Raw genomic sequence first — 14,707 nt, forward strand, 5'->3', positions numbered from 1 at the left:
TATTCCTTTTTAAAATGCCAATTCAGAGGTCAATGCAGGTTTTCCGTGAAGGAAAACAAAACAAAGAAAACATTACAGATCCAGTCCTGTTTGTGGCAGCCCTTCTAGTTCCGCTGCATTCATATATGGAAGATTCCAGCATTAAATTTGTATAATTTGCATCATTTTAAAAATGGAACGGACACAAACATGTTGGTCGCTCCATCCCATTTTTAGCTACAACTACGTCTGCCAGTATTGTACCAGTGGAATCCTGATCAGTGGAAAAGAAAAACCTCCAAGACCAAATTAGTCTAACAAGATATGCAAATTTGGTGTCTCACAGAATGGTCAAAAAATATCTAATCATTGATGCCAGATAGTATCAAAAAAGTAGACTTAAGAATAATGTCATAGGAAGCCAATTGGAATCAGTACGGATGTCACAATATTGTGGCGAAAATACGAATGAAAATCAGACATTATAAGTCTTATGTCAAACCATTGACTTCCATTAGGCTTGGCTGAACAAACAAATTAGATATGTGAAGGAATTTAGTCTTACAAAGGCATAATCCCTTACGACTACATAATCACTGGTAGCCTGCAGAATATACATAGCTAGTTTGTTCACCCTAAGACTTAACGTTTATTTAGGACATGTTGTTCGAATTTGGTTAGAATTTAAAACAATGTGTTATAGCAGGTTCTGATACATAATTTCTTTGCAGGGCTTGAGACTGTGTAGCTGTCTGTGTGTTTGTGTGTGTCTGTATACACCTGAGTGAACAGAAAGCAGGAGCACAGAGGGTAGATTAATGCCTACAGAACTTCAATGTTCTTTTTTACTTCTTAAACACTGCAAAAAAGCTAACACTGTGATGGATCATTGGGTTAGCCACTTACTTGGCTAACAAAAACTAAATGACTCACCACCAGCTTGCGAACAAATTGCACGACTGACCGGGCTCCAGTTTGCCACAAGGTAAGCTTGAACAGATGAATAACAATCTGCTTGGTCTGCTTTATCTCCTAACATATCACAAGTGATTACTGCATGTATTTACTTTGCACATTTAAAGACACTACAGTTAACAGTATTGAAACCCATCTCGAATCCATTCCAAAATATCTCCAGATTTGTTGTGTGTGGTATTCGATTCAAAACATTACCCTTCACATACTACTGTGATGGATGCAAGAGATGCCACAAGCAAACAAAAAAATAGGAGTCACATCAAAGTCAGAAGAGTCGTGGAGGACAAGATTGTATGTGAGGGCTAAACCAAGACCCAGTGTTGTACATCTGACATTTGCGCGACGACAGTTCCCTTCGGTATGGAGAGGCAGTGTGATGCATGCAAGAAAGAAGAGAACCAGAGACTGATATGCAAGCATGTATGTGTTGGAAGTAACGTTTAGCCATCTTGAAAATGCACCTTTTCTGACAGAGCAGCTTTGACAATCATCAGGCTCGACGTAGCGTGCTACAGATCCACGGGAAGAGAAACAGCTGACAAACTAGCGGCTAACGCCCCGCACACCCGGCACATCTTTAACATCGTTACTATGCTCTGGGTGAGCACACAAGAGTCGTGGGAATGTCTTCCAGCTAACGGAGGGGCCGTACATCTTCAGGCACCTCTGCCAAAAGAGATCACTGTCAAGCGTATCAGTCAACAGGGGTGCAATGAAAAAGATACAGCATTTACATCGATTAATCTGTCACTCTCTGGTGAGCTTTTTCACTGTTAAGATACAGTGTGTGTGTTTTGTATAGGTGTGTGGGTCCTGTTTGGGCAAGAGCAAGGCTTAGTAGTTCAGCCTGGTTCATTAAGTTTAAGGCATTTAATTGTGGGGACATTTTGGGGTGATGTTGGTAAAGAACGCATAGTAATCAAAATCAAAATTAATATTGTGATTGATTGAAATTGTTGGAATGAATCTGGGTTTTTAAGTCATCTCTTGCGTCTCAGTGGTCCCAGACAAGTCCAGAGGACTTCAGACGGCTTTGAGTAGGTGATGTGTGTTGAAGTCAAGCCAAAAGCTAAATAGAAGACTAATCACTCCATTTAATGGGCAAGGCAGTCTGACAGTCAATGATTCAATTCCTATTCATGATGTTCTCTTCAGCCTGGAGATGGCAATAAAGGACACATCCTCGTTTAAAGCCAGACATGTCTCTTATCATTCTCACTAAACAATTACCCAATTTGTCAAGGGCTCAGTGGAGATATGCATAAGAGGCCTGAGTAAAGCCCTGCCAGGCGATTAATAACATAACTGATCTTTAGCGCCCTTCTCTCATTGAGGCAAAACAACGTCATTCTCACTGGAATGAGAACCTACTATTGGGTCAAGCAAAAAGCATCATAGGCAGCATCTAAATATCAGAAAATATTTTGACACCACTGTTTTAACATACAGGCTAAATCAGATTTTTTTTTTTAGCAAACACCGGAATTATTTTGAGGTAACACGTGTGATCTATTTCAGAGTTGAGCTGACTGCTCAAAATACCAACATCAGAAAAAAAGAGATCAGAATTGGACTGCATTTGCAAACGCAGCCCATCACACAAAGCTGTGTAAACAAAGCTGTGTTAACCCAACTCCTAGAAGAGGTCTCAGCCTTTGTCACAACTAGGTAACTTGATTGAGGGTACATCTCACCACAAAAGATTGTGTGAACTTAATTTACATTATTCCTTTTAGAACAAGATTAAACAAATCCCAAGGCATCCCAATTCTCAAACAATATAATAAATAACTACACACATGTGCATCTAAAGAAATTAGGTATATTGTGGAAAAGGTCTTTTTTTTCTCCGTAATTCTTGGTTCACTGACTATAGCCCCAGGTGGACATTTCTGTAAATGCATTTTTTATTATATTTTGAGAAACTGCATTTTTATTTCCATGAGATATAAGCCATAATCACCAAGATTGAAACAAAAAAGGCTTGAAAAGTTTCACTTTGTGTAATGAATCTATAATGTCCCTTTATTTGAATTATGGGGGGGAATGAACTTCTCCACGCTATTCTTATTTTTTAAGATGCACCTGTATATGCAACAATTGAAATAATCTCTTGGTTGAGTTTGAGGGTCTTGGGTAAATTTTTTGAAATGCCACAAAAAATACCATAATTGAAGTGTTATCTATGTACCCCTGACCACGTGAGTAGATTTAGTTCTTTGTTGATAAAAACATATTTAGCCAGATAAGCTGGTGGGTTTTCCTAGACCAACAGTAAACAGTTATATTACTCCAAAGCATTCATCCGGACGTTGGTCTTATTGGCAAGAAAAGCTCCTCAATTCTGACTCTGCCTGTGAGTTGTCTTGGACATAGTGAGACATTCAATCAGATTGTTTTCCTGCATGTATCCAGTTACTAAAGCTCAATCCCTTAAAGGGCCAGCTGAACATATTTGGATCATCTAATGACTCTGATTTTGGGTACACTATACTTGATAGAGTTTGGAATACCACCAAAAAACACATTCACAAATCTTTATTTCACATCATTAAAACATGCACACTTTGATTTATGTTTTTCTAAGTGTTCACATCCTTAATACTTGAGGACAGATAGAATTTGACATCTACAGCGCAAACTTTTAGATTTAATTTGATGGTATTTAAATCCATTAACAGTAATAAAGTCAGTCCATTTGCAGAATGACCATCCTTTTTATACAAAGTCCCTTGTTTAGGGGGACAAAGTAAATCAGCTTATATTATATATTCAGTACTTTGTTCCTTGTTCCTTGGTGAGGAATAGAAATGACCAGACACAGGTATCTCCCTGCTGATGCTCGCCCAGACTTGTAACGCAGCAATCTACAGATCGGTTTTTTTTTTTTTCATTTCCGAGATCTTTGTTGTTTTTCAGCATTCTTCGGTCATCCACTGTAGAGGTATTCCTTGGTCTAATAGGACATTTACTATTGCGGCGCTAACCAGGGCTTTCTTTATTGTTAATGTAGCATGTAAATGATTTTAAATCATAAGTGCTGGAGTACAAAGTAAAACATTTAATTAAAAATACTTACAGACTGCAAAGTATATATATTTTGAAATAAAGCCAATACGCTACATTTTAAGAGTTGTTTGGCAAACGTAGATATTTTAGAACTTTGGAATCTCATTTGTCTGACAGGTAACATAAATCAAAAAGTCATCTGTAGGATGACTTGAAAAAGTAACTCTTCACAAGTCTCCTCATGTGAGTGTTTGGCCCTCACCTCTGAGGAGTTTCCACTGGCGTTGGGGACACGGGGCGCGTGGTGACTCAGGGCAGACAGGCAAGCCAAGATGAGGTGGATGGCTCCTATCTCCAGAGCCATACGGCGCAGAAGCACGCCGTCATCTGTGGTGAGGGGCGTGGTGCTGAAAAGGGCCCGCAGAACGTGGAAGGGCAGTGTAGGCAGCACATTGGCCGATGGTGACTGCAGAATATGACCTAGGAAAAAAGCGAGAGATGCAGCAAATCAGAGGTGACTAACAACTGTTTGAGAAGAATTGGCATGAGACACAACAGCAGTAATAGGTCAAAAGGATGTACATCTCGGTTTCAATAACTTAATGCATTGAACGACAAGGTGAAGTTAATAGATGTTTACGGTAGGATAACTACACATGGTTTTATCGCAAACAGGGTAGCACAGCTACCGTCAATTGAAATGTCAGGAAAAACACCCAAGCAATTAGTTAATCAATTAGTTAATCATAATACTGGAGCAAGGACTTAAGGAAATCTGATACAATAGAGCAAGCTTTTAAACAAATTAATTTGTAATGTTCAAGAAGGCAGGTCTAGTTAATATTAAATCTAAGGAGCTGTAAGGTACAAAATGACAGGACGATGTAAAAGCCAGGAGTAGTTGTAATATATGATAGGACAGGACTGTAAATCGTGGGATTCATATCGATCCCTTCAGTCATCTGAAGTTGCTCTACATGCTGCTGAAGTCTACATACATGTACTGGCCAAATTATGACTCAAAAAGATTGCCAAACGTCTAAAGAAATTACACTAAGCAAAACAGGATCTGTGTGTCTATAAATAAAGAAACCCCTAATATAATAACTTTAGTGGTCCTCCCATCAGGACAATCTAAGAGCTTTATGCAGCTGATCAATAAAAAGTGTGGGTCTTATTCTGGGGACATGATGATGGATGCTTGGCAAATGTCTAACAGAAGAGAATAACATTGGTTTCATGCATAATAAAATCAGCACCATGGGAACCTAGCTACAGTCCAATCAGATATGTATTCAGGGGCTAAAATGACTGGCATTGTCAGATTCAAGTCCTTGACACTAGCAGGGCCCAGACAGTTTGACCACAGTAAACCTGCAGCGTAGACTGGAGGGCAGCGTTTACCCTCAATGGCCGTGTAACTTTCACTTACTGCCCTCTCCGTCGTCGGTTACCCCCAGCACCAGGCGAAGGAGACACTGGGCGTGCTTCCTCTCCTTCAGCAGCACCTCGGCGTAGCCCGGCAGGCGCAGGAACAGGCCAAAGGCCGCCAGCGAGTGGGCGGGGATTGGCGACATGGTCTGCACCGACGACTTGCTGATGGGCGGAGGCTCAGCGGCCATAGCCTCCGGAGCCTCGTACACCAGCTCGCCGGACTGCTCGATGGTGACCCACTCGAACTGGTCGCTGTCCTTGGGCTTCTCCTGTGTGGTGGAGGGCACCACCGGGGCGCTTACCTGCACGCAGGACCAGCCAGGGTCAGGACAGGGTCAGGACGGGGTGGGGGACGGCACACAGAAAACGCTGACACAAGGCCTGACTGGATCTCAATGTCAAATGTTGTGGCACTGAGGGGGGGGGGGGTTATGGAACAAAAGAGCTGTTGTCCATACTCATGGAGCTGCTGTGGGCCTGGGCATATTGCCCTGGACACAGAACCTCTAACTCAACACTTACTTGATGGGATACGGGGGGGGGGGGGGGGTCAACTTATTTACACATTTAACAGTCCCTCTTAGCAGTCAATAGGTCTCGCTCACTCTCTGAGCTCCTGTTACAGTTGGGTTGTTTATTTGTCCCCTCCAGTTTTAAATCGTGCCCAGTCTGCCCAGGATGAAGGCAAGTATTAGAGCTGCAGTACTGCATGGTCGGGATCAATATAATCAATTCACGCTGAGCTGCACTAAGAGTCAGGGCCCAGAGTGAATCCCCAGGAACAGGCTGCGATGGGGGTAAACAGCTAAACACCACAACGGACAATATATGACACAGACCTGGCTGTTCAGCTCACCTCCCACCCCCCAGAACATGCTACACTTGGCCAGTACAGGTGTTGGAAACGACATACTAGCCAGCATCAATATGGATGTCTTGGGTTTACTTTGCTAGTAGTCTCAGGGTGGGTGCAAAACACTTGAATTATTCACAGCCTCAAGAGCGTGCCTTACGAACAGTGAGACAACAGGTTCAACAAAGGTAGAACATCCAGTTGAGAGGGGGATATGAACAACCAATCAATGACCAATCATGTAAATGTTTCATATTCATCACAATGCTAAGTACAAAACAAATCATCTCACTTGATAGCCCTCGTGGGGCGTCTGCTTCAAACCACCAGTAGCTCTGGGAGACTGCCTGAATAATTCAATTCGCTGCAACCATTTGGAATGGGAAGAAAATAACAAAACAGATTTAGTACCTGGCAGCTCTGAGAATCCATTCCAGCTCCTCACCTTGTCACTAAGAACTATCAATAACTGTTTAAAGTATCAATTTACTTTCATTTAGCAAGGATGATGTAGCACTAAGGGGCACAAGGGGAGACAAACACAGACTCGGACAGCCTCTCAATAGGCCGGAGCCAGAGTAGACAGACGCCATTACTTTGGCAACTGCAGATCTGACTTGGATCTTTTTTTAAACAGGCTAAACATTGTACAAAAAGAACCCAAAAACACGGGATGCTGGAGTACTATTGGACTGGTGATATTGGTTATATTCCGTGTGTTGGTGTTGGGACGGCGGTCTAACCTGTTGGATGACATCGGGGTAGAGCATTGGCAGCCTCTCTGCAATCAGGGCCAACCCACCCATGCCTGCAAACACCTGCAGGGGAGATTGGATGGGGTTGGTCTCCAGCAGGGACTCGTCGATGGCTGCATCAAGACACTCGTCACCTGGGGTCATTGGCTCGTCCTCGGGACAGCTGCTCAGCATGTCGCAGTGTTCCACTGGTGGAGAGAGGAACACTGGTTACAGAATATGCCACGTCTTCATTCTGGAGAGTTTGAGATCAGGATGCAACTGCACCCATGTTCAATGTGACTTGGATTATTATCTATGCTGCTTTCAACGAGGGGTGTAGTTATACACTGTGTTACATGCATTTTAGTATATTTTTGGGACAATTTAGTACTTGTCTAGTTACTCTCTCTTGGTTGTACTTCGAAATTTCTTTCTAGTAATTTGAAAGTAGTATCTTTATCTTACGATTTACCAAATCACTAATGACAAATCAAATAGAGTAATCATACATAAATCTACAGTATGATGATAGACGACCCATTTTTCAAAAATTCCAATTCCGCCTGGACAGCTGTACCAACAGCTGCAAACATTGCAGAACTACAACAGCACAGTGAAACGCAGCATATTGAAGCATATGATTGGTTTAGTTACGTGGGAGATCACTTAACTAAACCAATTACAGTCTCCGGCAGAGACCAGCAGAGATTGGATGCACATTTTAAAGAACTGCTCATCAACATTCCAGAGTTGCGGAAAAGTAAATTGAGATGTAATTTAATTTTAAACTCGGTTTTCTTGTAGGCTACAAAGTCAGACAAATTAGGTAGTTGGTATTACCAATACAATATAAATATATTTATATATTTATTTTTTTACACAACATTTTAGAAAACAAAAGGCAATTACCATACACTTTGGCCTGGTCCACTCATTTAGTGATTGACATTTGTTGGACTAAACTCAGGGGGCTGTGATACTGAAAAGACAGTAGATCTTATTGTGCGACAGTAAGGAAATATGATGGGGCAGGGGTATATTTACATAATTCCAGAACACTTTATTATCCTATTTTTATTTCAACAGTAAAACAGTAGGGGTGTTAATATAAGGAAATTAGTGTGCTTGTCAGCCAGAACTAGTGTTATTCCTCAAATTTATTTCGCTTCTAAAAATTTTGCCAGCCTACTCATTAATTGCATACTATGAATGAGGACCACTGTCAGCAAGTTAATTACATTTATTTGGTAAAAGATATACACAAGAGAATAATCTATCCGGTAAAAAAACAATGACATTGTTTTCCATTGTGTTTGCTGTCAGAGTTACCCAGAAGATTTAAAATATTATTTTGTAGCTTCCCGAAAGGATATTTTTCACATTTGAGTACTTCCGTAAATTACAAAATAAGTAACAGTGCTTTTACTAAAGTACAGATTTTCAGTAAACCACCACTCAACCAATCAAAGCGAGTGAATAATAGAATAGAGGAACAGTGTTTCACATTGCATCTCACACACCTAATGGGATAAATCATGTAATAGCGCATCCCTCATTCGAGGGGAAAACCAAAGCTATCACACATCCTTTATCAAGCTCAAGCAACAACGATGAAAGTGAGAGGATGAGAAGCTGACAGCAGTTTTCCAGACATAAGGGGGTGGGGAGTGCCATTTAAACTTTTATATCTGAATGCATAAATATGCACTAATGGTTGTACTTGGAAAAAGGATGTGACACTGGATGAAGTGCACACTGATTAAAAAGGAACATCAAGGGCACCGTCTACTTGTCCTTGTTTGCACGTCAGAGGGGGTGGCTCTGTAGACAAAGTCAAAACTAAATGGATAGAGAGAGAAGAGTAAATATAGCCCCCCATTAATGTTTTCATTGTGCGGTGTGGCTGGCCTGTTTTATGATGATGATATAAAGCATCAGTCGATTGATGGGTCATCGACAAAAAAGCTGCACTTCATCTTTCCCGGAGAAGAAAATAAACTAAATGATTCATTGCTCACGTCTCTAACAGGATTTTGCCCTCCTCCTACGTCTGGTGGTGAATTAAAAAGTCACCAGAGTTGTGACGGGTTTTTAGCAGGCCTGCGCTGTCTGGAAGAGACGTGACGGAGAGGGAACCACTCGTCTTTGAGCAGGCCGCAAGGAGAGACAGGCCGCCCAGAGAATACCTGAACAGCACCGACTGAGTGAATTATGGTGACATTTGAAATGCATCCAAGGCTTCATTAGACTTGAGAAGATCAGAGAGACTGTGGAGAAAGTGAATGACAAGGGATTCTGGAATTCTGCTCAAGAACAAAAAGATTTGGCTGGAATGTTCGAGTACCTTTCCAAAGCAAGGTGAACCCTATTGAGTTCCACATGATTAATCAGGAGGAAGCCTTGAGACTTAAAATGGTTGTAGAGACAAAACCCATTTTGCTTTAAAAGGCCTGTCCTATTAATAGATACTGAAGGCTTTTAAGGAGGCTTGTTGTAGATCTCTCCATGTACCGGCCTTCAGTTGAGTAGATGGCTGTTAGCGAGGCTGTGCCTAGTAAATGGATTTTGTAAGCTCCCCCTGGTCAAAGCCTCCATACCAGCTTTAGTGACCTCTATCCATCCCTTTCCCTCTCTCACACAAGACGGTTAACACTCCCCTCCCTTTATTTGCCTCAATGGGCCTCAAGTCAGAAGATTCCAGAAAAGATTTGTTCTGGGAATTCACGTATCAAAAGCTATCTGGGGAAAGTGTTGGTGGAATGGATTTTACTGCAAATAGCCGAGTATATGAAGAGGCTCACACAGGAAAATCAGGCTATAACCTATCAATAGCGATAGATAGCAAAAAATGTGCACCAATTACGTGTCCAAAGCATCTCAACTGAACCACACGCTTGAAGTGATTCTTTGTCCTAGACTTGAGAAGAAAGCGGGGGGTGCGAATACCCAGCATTGGCAGGCTCCAGACTGTTTCTAATCTATATGTCTGAGGTAATTATTTTAACTCCGGGGAGCGCGGAGGTGAAACTAAATTGGTTCGATGAAGACAACGATTTACCTAATCAGGTGGTTAGTGTCCGGCCGAAGATGGTCTTAGTGAAATGGGGTTTGGAGCTGGACAGAGACCTTCATTAGTAGATAACATGGGGGCGTAATTGTCTCGGAACTAGGCTAACCAGCCTCGCTGTTCTAGGATTTGGGTAGCTGAACTGATTGACAGTCATTGCCTTTTAAGATACGCCACTGAACAGGGAGGGATGGACGAAGTGTGAATGGCAGACTGGCGCACCAACGAGGGGCAGAAGGCAAGGGTGCATTGCAGGGGGTAGTTATTGCCCAGCCCATCGTGGACTGCAGGTGGTGGCGCATTGTGTTAGCAATTAGCCCCAGGGTGTGAGAGGAACCATACAGCCTGTGAACGGGCACTGGGGAGGATCAACACACACACAGTTACCGAAAGAGACAGGCTCTGGGCTGTGGAGCACCGCATCTAAGCATGGGCTCTCCCAAAACAAGCCTGCAGCAAGACAGAACAAACGGCATTTAAGTGAGTCCCTGTGTAAAGCGGACATTATCTTAATGCAAAGCTTTATATCAGAGCGTGGCGGAAATAACATAGAATTCATCCCTGATTTGAGTGTCTGGTATAGAATCACAGGGCCTAGTAGTGTGTATTATTTTCCAAATTGATCAGTTTGGTCCACACTCGTCTTGGCATAATGCCAGCTTGACCATCAGCCCTTGCAGCCCTTGGAGAAGTGGTTTCACAAGCACTATGTGAGCAGTGCACCACCCAGCAGCCACAAACCTACATTCAGTATGGTGGAGATGCAAGCACCTTAGCACGTGTGTGTAGCCATAGGCTACAAGTTAAATAACTGGCTTGTTGAACACGTACATTTTTCACATTTCTCCCACATGCAAGGAGAAACCAACCACATTATGAGATGCAGCCTGGAACGAGTAGCTATATTTTCCCTTCAACTCCTTTGTATAAGGATCTGTCATGGCTGGAAAGAATAGTATGCAATTTCAACTGGGTTACTGACATCATCAAACCGAGACAAACTACTCCAGCAGACTAGCTGTTATATCATAATGGCCAAAATTGCTGTGTGCCCTTTGCGTCATGTGTGCCCTGGCAATGACTGTCAAGGCTAGAAGGGGAGGCTAAAACAACCTATCCCACTAAAAACCCTGTATTGACAGAAAATTGAGTGTGATCGTGTCCCACAAAACATGAAACCATTACATGGACCAAAGCATGACAGAATAAAATCTATACATGACAATATGATACAGCGAGACACTTGAGTGAAATGTATAGAGGACATAAACGAATAAATCTTTCCCTAACATTAGCGCTAAAACAGATATGGGAACAAGCGGGGTAATTCGGTATTGGGAGGGTCAAGAGTTGAGCTCCAAGAGCTTACAGGCATCAGAGCATTGCTTTCCAAGGAACATCAGGTGAAGCATGGCGAAAACCAAAATAACTCCATTACATTCTAACAGGACGTGACGGCGGGAGACAGACTGACCTGCATTGATTACAGCCAGCCATCAAAGACGCAGCAAAGAAATTTCACGTATGTGGCGACTTGTGCAGTAGGTCATCAAAACCATTTAAAAAAACACTTGGAATTTCATTGTCAACAGAGCTTATGATGGTGAATTTTTTCATAGATTGGGCATACATAGATGACACCAAAAAAGGTTAAACGGTTAAAATAAGTTTTAAAACTCTAATATGGTTAAACAAAAGTCAGACTACATCTTTAACAGGCACGTGCGCCATTTTAAGTCACCTGAGCGCTGATTTGGTGGTTGGAATTGATTCATTCATGGCACTCTGTGAATATTTTCATGTTTCCCAAAGAGTAAAGTCAATAAGGCCAATTTATGATCATAACATAATGGTTTTCCATCTGAAGCAAACCCCAACCCACGAGTGAGAAGGTCAACAGCATCATTGTAAAAATGGATAGACATTAGCTCCCCTAGCCCCATTATACACAACACAGTCAAAGAACAGGATGACGGTGGATGGGGCCTTTTGAGTATGCAACAGCTCACACTGCACCACCTGTTCCCCAGACTGGTAACGGCCCCTGATGACATCTCAGGAGACAGGGGCCCTGCGCCCAGACGGAGAAATGAATGGCAGCGGAGGTGGAGATCCATTAATCCTTGGGGGGAATAGACTCCCAGGGACCCATGGAGAGAGCCGTTTGCGTCTCACTTTTCAGAGCAAGAGGCATGATGACGGATCCAGAGGGAGTTAGAACGTGTGTGCGCGCATGCTAATACGCCGAAAGGCGAGTTTTCCTTTAGTATTGTATTGACACACTGACACCAAGAACACATTTTTATTGAGATTAATGAACCAAGCATAAAATTAGCAGTCATCGACCGCCAAATAAGGGTAGATTTCAGTATTGGCGGTAAAAAAAAACTCACCAGCCATACTGGTGGGGGCGGGGGGTTACTCAAGGCTCTTTACTGTGGAAGTGTTTCACTCACTTTTTGTGACAAAGTACTCTAAAGTATGACTATATGCAACTTCTGATTTATAGCACAAAAAGATCTCCTGCTGATGTTTTCAAAGTATATGGGGACATTTCATTTCATAGCAGTACTATTTCAATCAGGTGTGGCAACTATATTTTTTTAATTGTGCAGTAATATAGCAAGCTATTTGTTACTAAAACTTCTTCTATTCTTTAGGAAACTTTACACATCTGTTTTGTGTATTATGGCGCTTTTAATTAACATTATTTTAAAAAATGACACGACATTAACGAATATATTATATTCTTATTGGCAGCTATTTTTTGAATAACAGCATCTCTATTGCATACAAGTAAACATATCTAAGTAGCCCAAGAGCCTCCCTCAGATGTGTTCAAAGACCACGGTTTATAATATTAATCTGCAAAAACAAAAGTTGATTTAAAGGTGTTTTCAACTGATTTATGTCAACATTAGTCCTTATTGGCAGGATTATAACAGAGAAATATTTATGAAAAATACAAATATTAAATAACGCATCCCAATATATCAGATAAGACTAAGTATATTGTAAAAAAAAACTAAGAATCGCATGGGGAAGTCCCAGGCAATTCCCAGCCCAAGCATGGATGCGTGGGCACTCAGCCATACCTTTCTCAGTGCGCAGCCGCTTGAAGGAGTCCGTCTTGGAAAGACCGGGGTCAGAGATGACCTTGGAGCCCAGCTTGACGGTCAAGTCGATGGAGCGGTAGCCCTGGGGCAGCTTGCGGTCATAGAGCAGGGCCAACAGCTGGGCCAGAGTCATCTCTGCCGGGAGGGGCTGACCTGATGGGGTGGAGGGACGGAGACAGTGCTCACGGTGGGGAACCAAAGCCTCGTGGACCCTCCCGTCACACAACCAGGCCCGGAGGGGCAGGAAATACATGACAGCTAAGTGGCATTAAGGCTAGTGACCTAGATAGCGGTGACTAAACCTGAAGACAGGACATTGCGGATGAACTACTGCTTTTGACCACAGTACAGTAAACATTTGAATCCATTCAAACAAGTCTAATCATGTCTTTACCTTCCCAGAGTCAGGTAATATTTGGATCTTACTGGCTTAGATTTTTAGCATTGACCCCAAGTCTTAGGGATCAAAGGCTGATTAAACACAGGCATGTTCACCTTGACCCACTGCGGGCCGCAGCACAACAGACCAGAGCCAAAGGACAGACACACTGGCTCGATGAATTGACCGCGACGGAGGTCACAGCTTCATTAAACAGGCAGGATCGATAGGAGGGGATTTGAGTCTGTGTGTACGGTACCTGGGAGCAGCTTGTGGTAGAGGTGGAAGACAGGCACGCTGAGAGTTTTGGCAGAGGGATCCACACCTGATGAGGCTGTCAGCTTGTCACTCATCACGCGGCCCCTCCGCGAAGGGGGGCGGGGAGGTGTTGACAGCGCCCTCTTCGACTGGGATTTTAAGCCTTAGAGGGAAATGACCTTTGTTCATTAAACCATGGTAAAGTAGGTCTTTTATAATCATCTGAACGTGATGCCCGAGCTGGGCTTCAAACAAACACTGTAAATGTTATAGTTTAGGAAAGCACTTGTGGAATAAAGCATGGCAAAATACCAAGTAAGTAAATAAAGGAGCTCAACATAACATACAACTGGTAACACAGCGAAAAGCAAAACATTCCCCTTGGTTTCATTAAGACTTGAGTAATGAGTTTCTGCTAAGCCACAATGATTGGCGGGGGTGGCCCACAGAATGAAGGCGCTGTGTGAGGAAGAGGGGGAGGGGGTACCTGAGGCCACAACAACACTGTAGTTGTCCTGGAAACCGCTGTCAGTCTTCATCTTCTCCTTCTCCTCATGATTCTTCTTTTCCTTGTCCTCCTTCTGCTCGTTGATCAGCTTGGCTGTGATGCTGGGGGTGTCTGGAGAGAGGGACAGAAAGATTGGGAGAGAGAAAGATTATTTTCCACTTGCTTTGGCAATGCAAACAAATGTTTCCCATGCCAATAAAGCCCTTGAATTAAATTGAAAGAGAAAGGGAGAGAAAAAAGGCAGTTGAGTAAGAAGCCATCAAAGTCCCTTATGTGAAGAAGTAGATGCTAATCGACACAAAGTGAAGCCTCAGGTGGCAGCAGCTAACTGGCCGTGTGCATACAAGTATTGCCATTAGCTGTGATGCATGCACCAACAGGGCAACGCA

General features: G+C 42.7%; 1 protein-coding gene across 17 annotated transcripts in view; it reads right to left on the minus strand.

Annotated features, from left to right (window-relative positions):
• The window catches only part of birc6 (baculoviral IAP repeat containing 6), a 118,434-nt gene that overhangs the window by 52,885 nt on the left and 50,842 nt on the right, over nt 1-14,707 (minus strand). For 12 of the 17 annotated variants that reach the window (XM_034292804.1, XM_034292803.1, XM_034292811.1 and 9 more), the window contains 7 exons: nt 14,298-14,429; nt 13,812-13,973; nt 13,153-13,326; nt 6,997-7,196; nt 6,546-6,617; nt 5,399-5,702; nt 4,229-4,446 (listed from right to left, as the gene is read on the minus strand). In XM_034292804.1, coding sequence (XP_034148695.1) covers nt 4,229-4,446; nt 5,399-5,702; nt 6,546-6,617; nt 6,997-7,196; nt 13,153-13,326; nt 13,812-13,973; nt 14,298-14,429 — 1,262 coding nt within the window. The remainder of the gene's footprint in view (nt 1-4,228; nt 4,447-5,398; nt 5,703-6,545; nt 6,618-6,996; nt 7,197-13,152; nt 13,327-13,811; nt 13,974-14,297; nt 14,430-14,707) is intronic. The other 5 variants (XM_020047350.2, XM_020047349.2, XM_020047348.2 and 2 more) reach the window with 1 other exon arrangement.

The sequence above is a fragment of the Esox lucius genome, chromosome 6 (assembly GCF_011004845.1).
Source record: "Esox lucius isolate fEsoLuc1 chromosome 6, fEsoLuc1.pri, whole genome shotgun sequence".
Classification (NCBI taxonomy): Eukaryota; Metazoa; Chordata; class Actinopteri; order Esociformes; family Esocidae; genus Esox; species Esox lucius.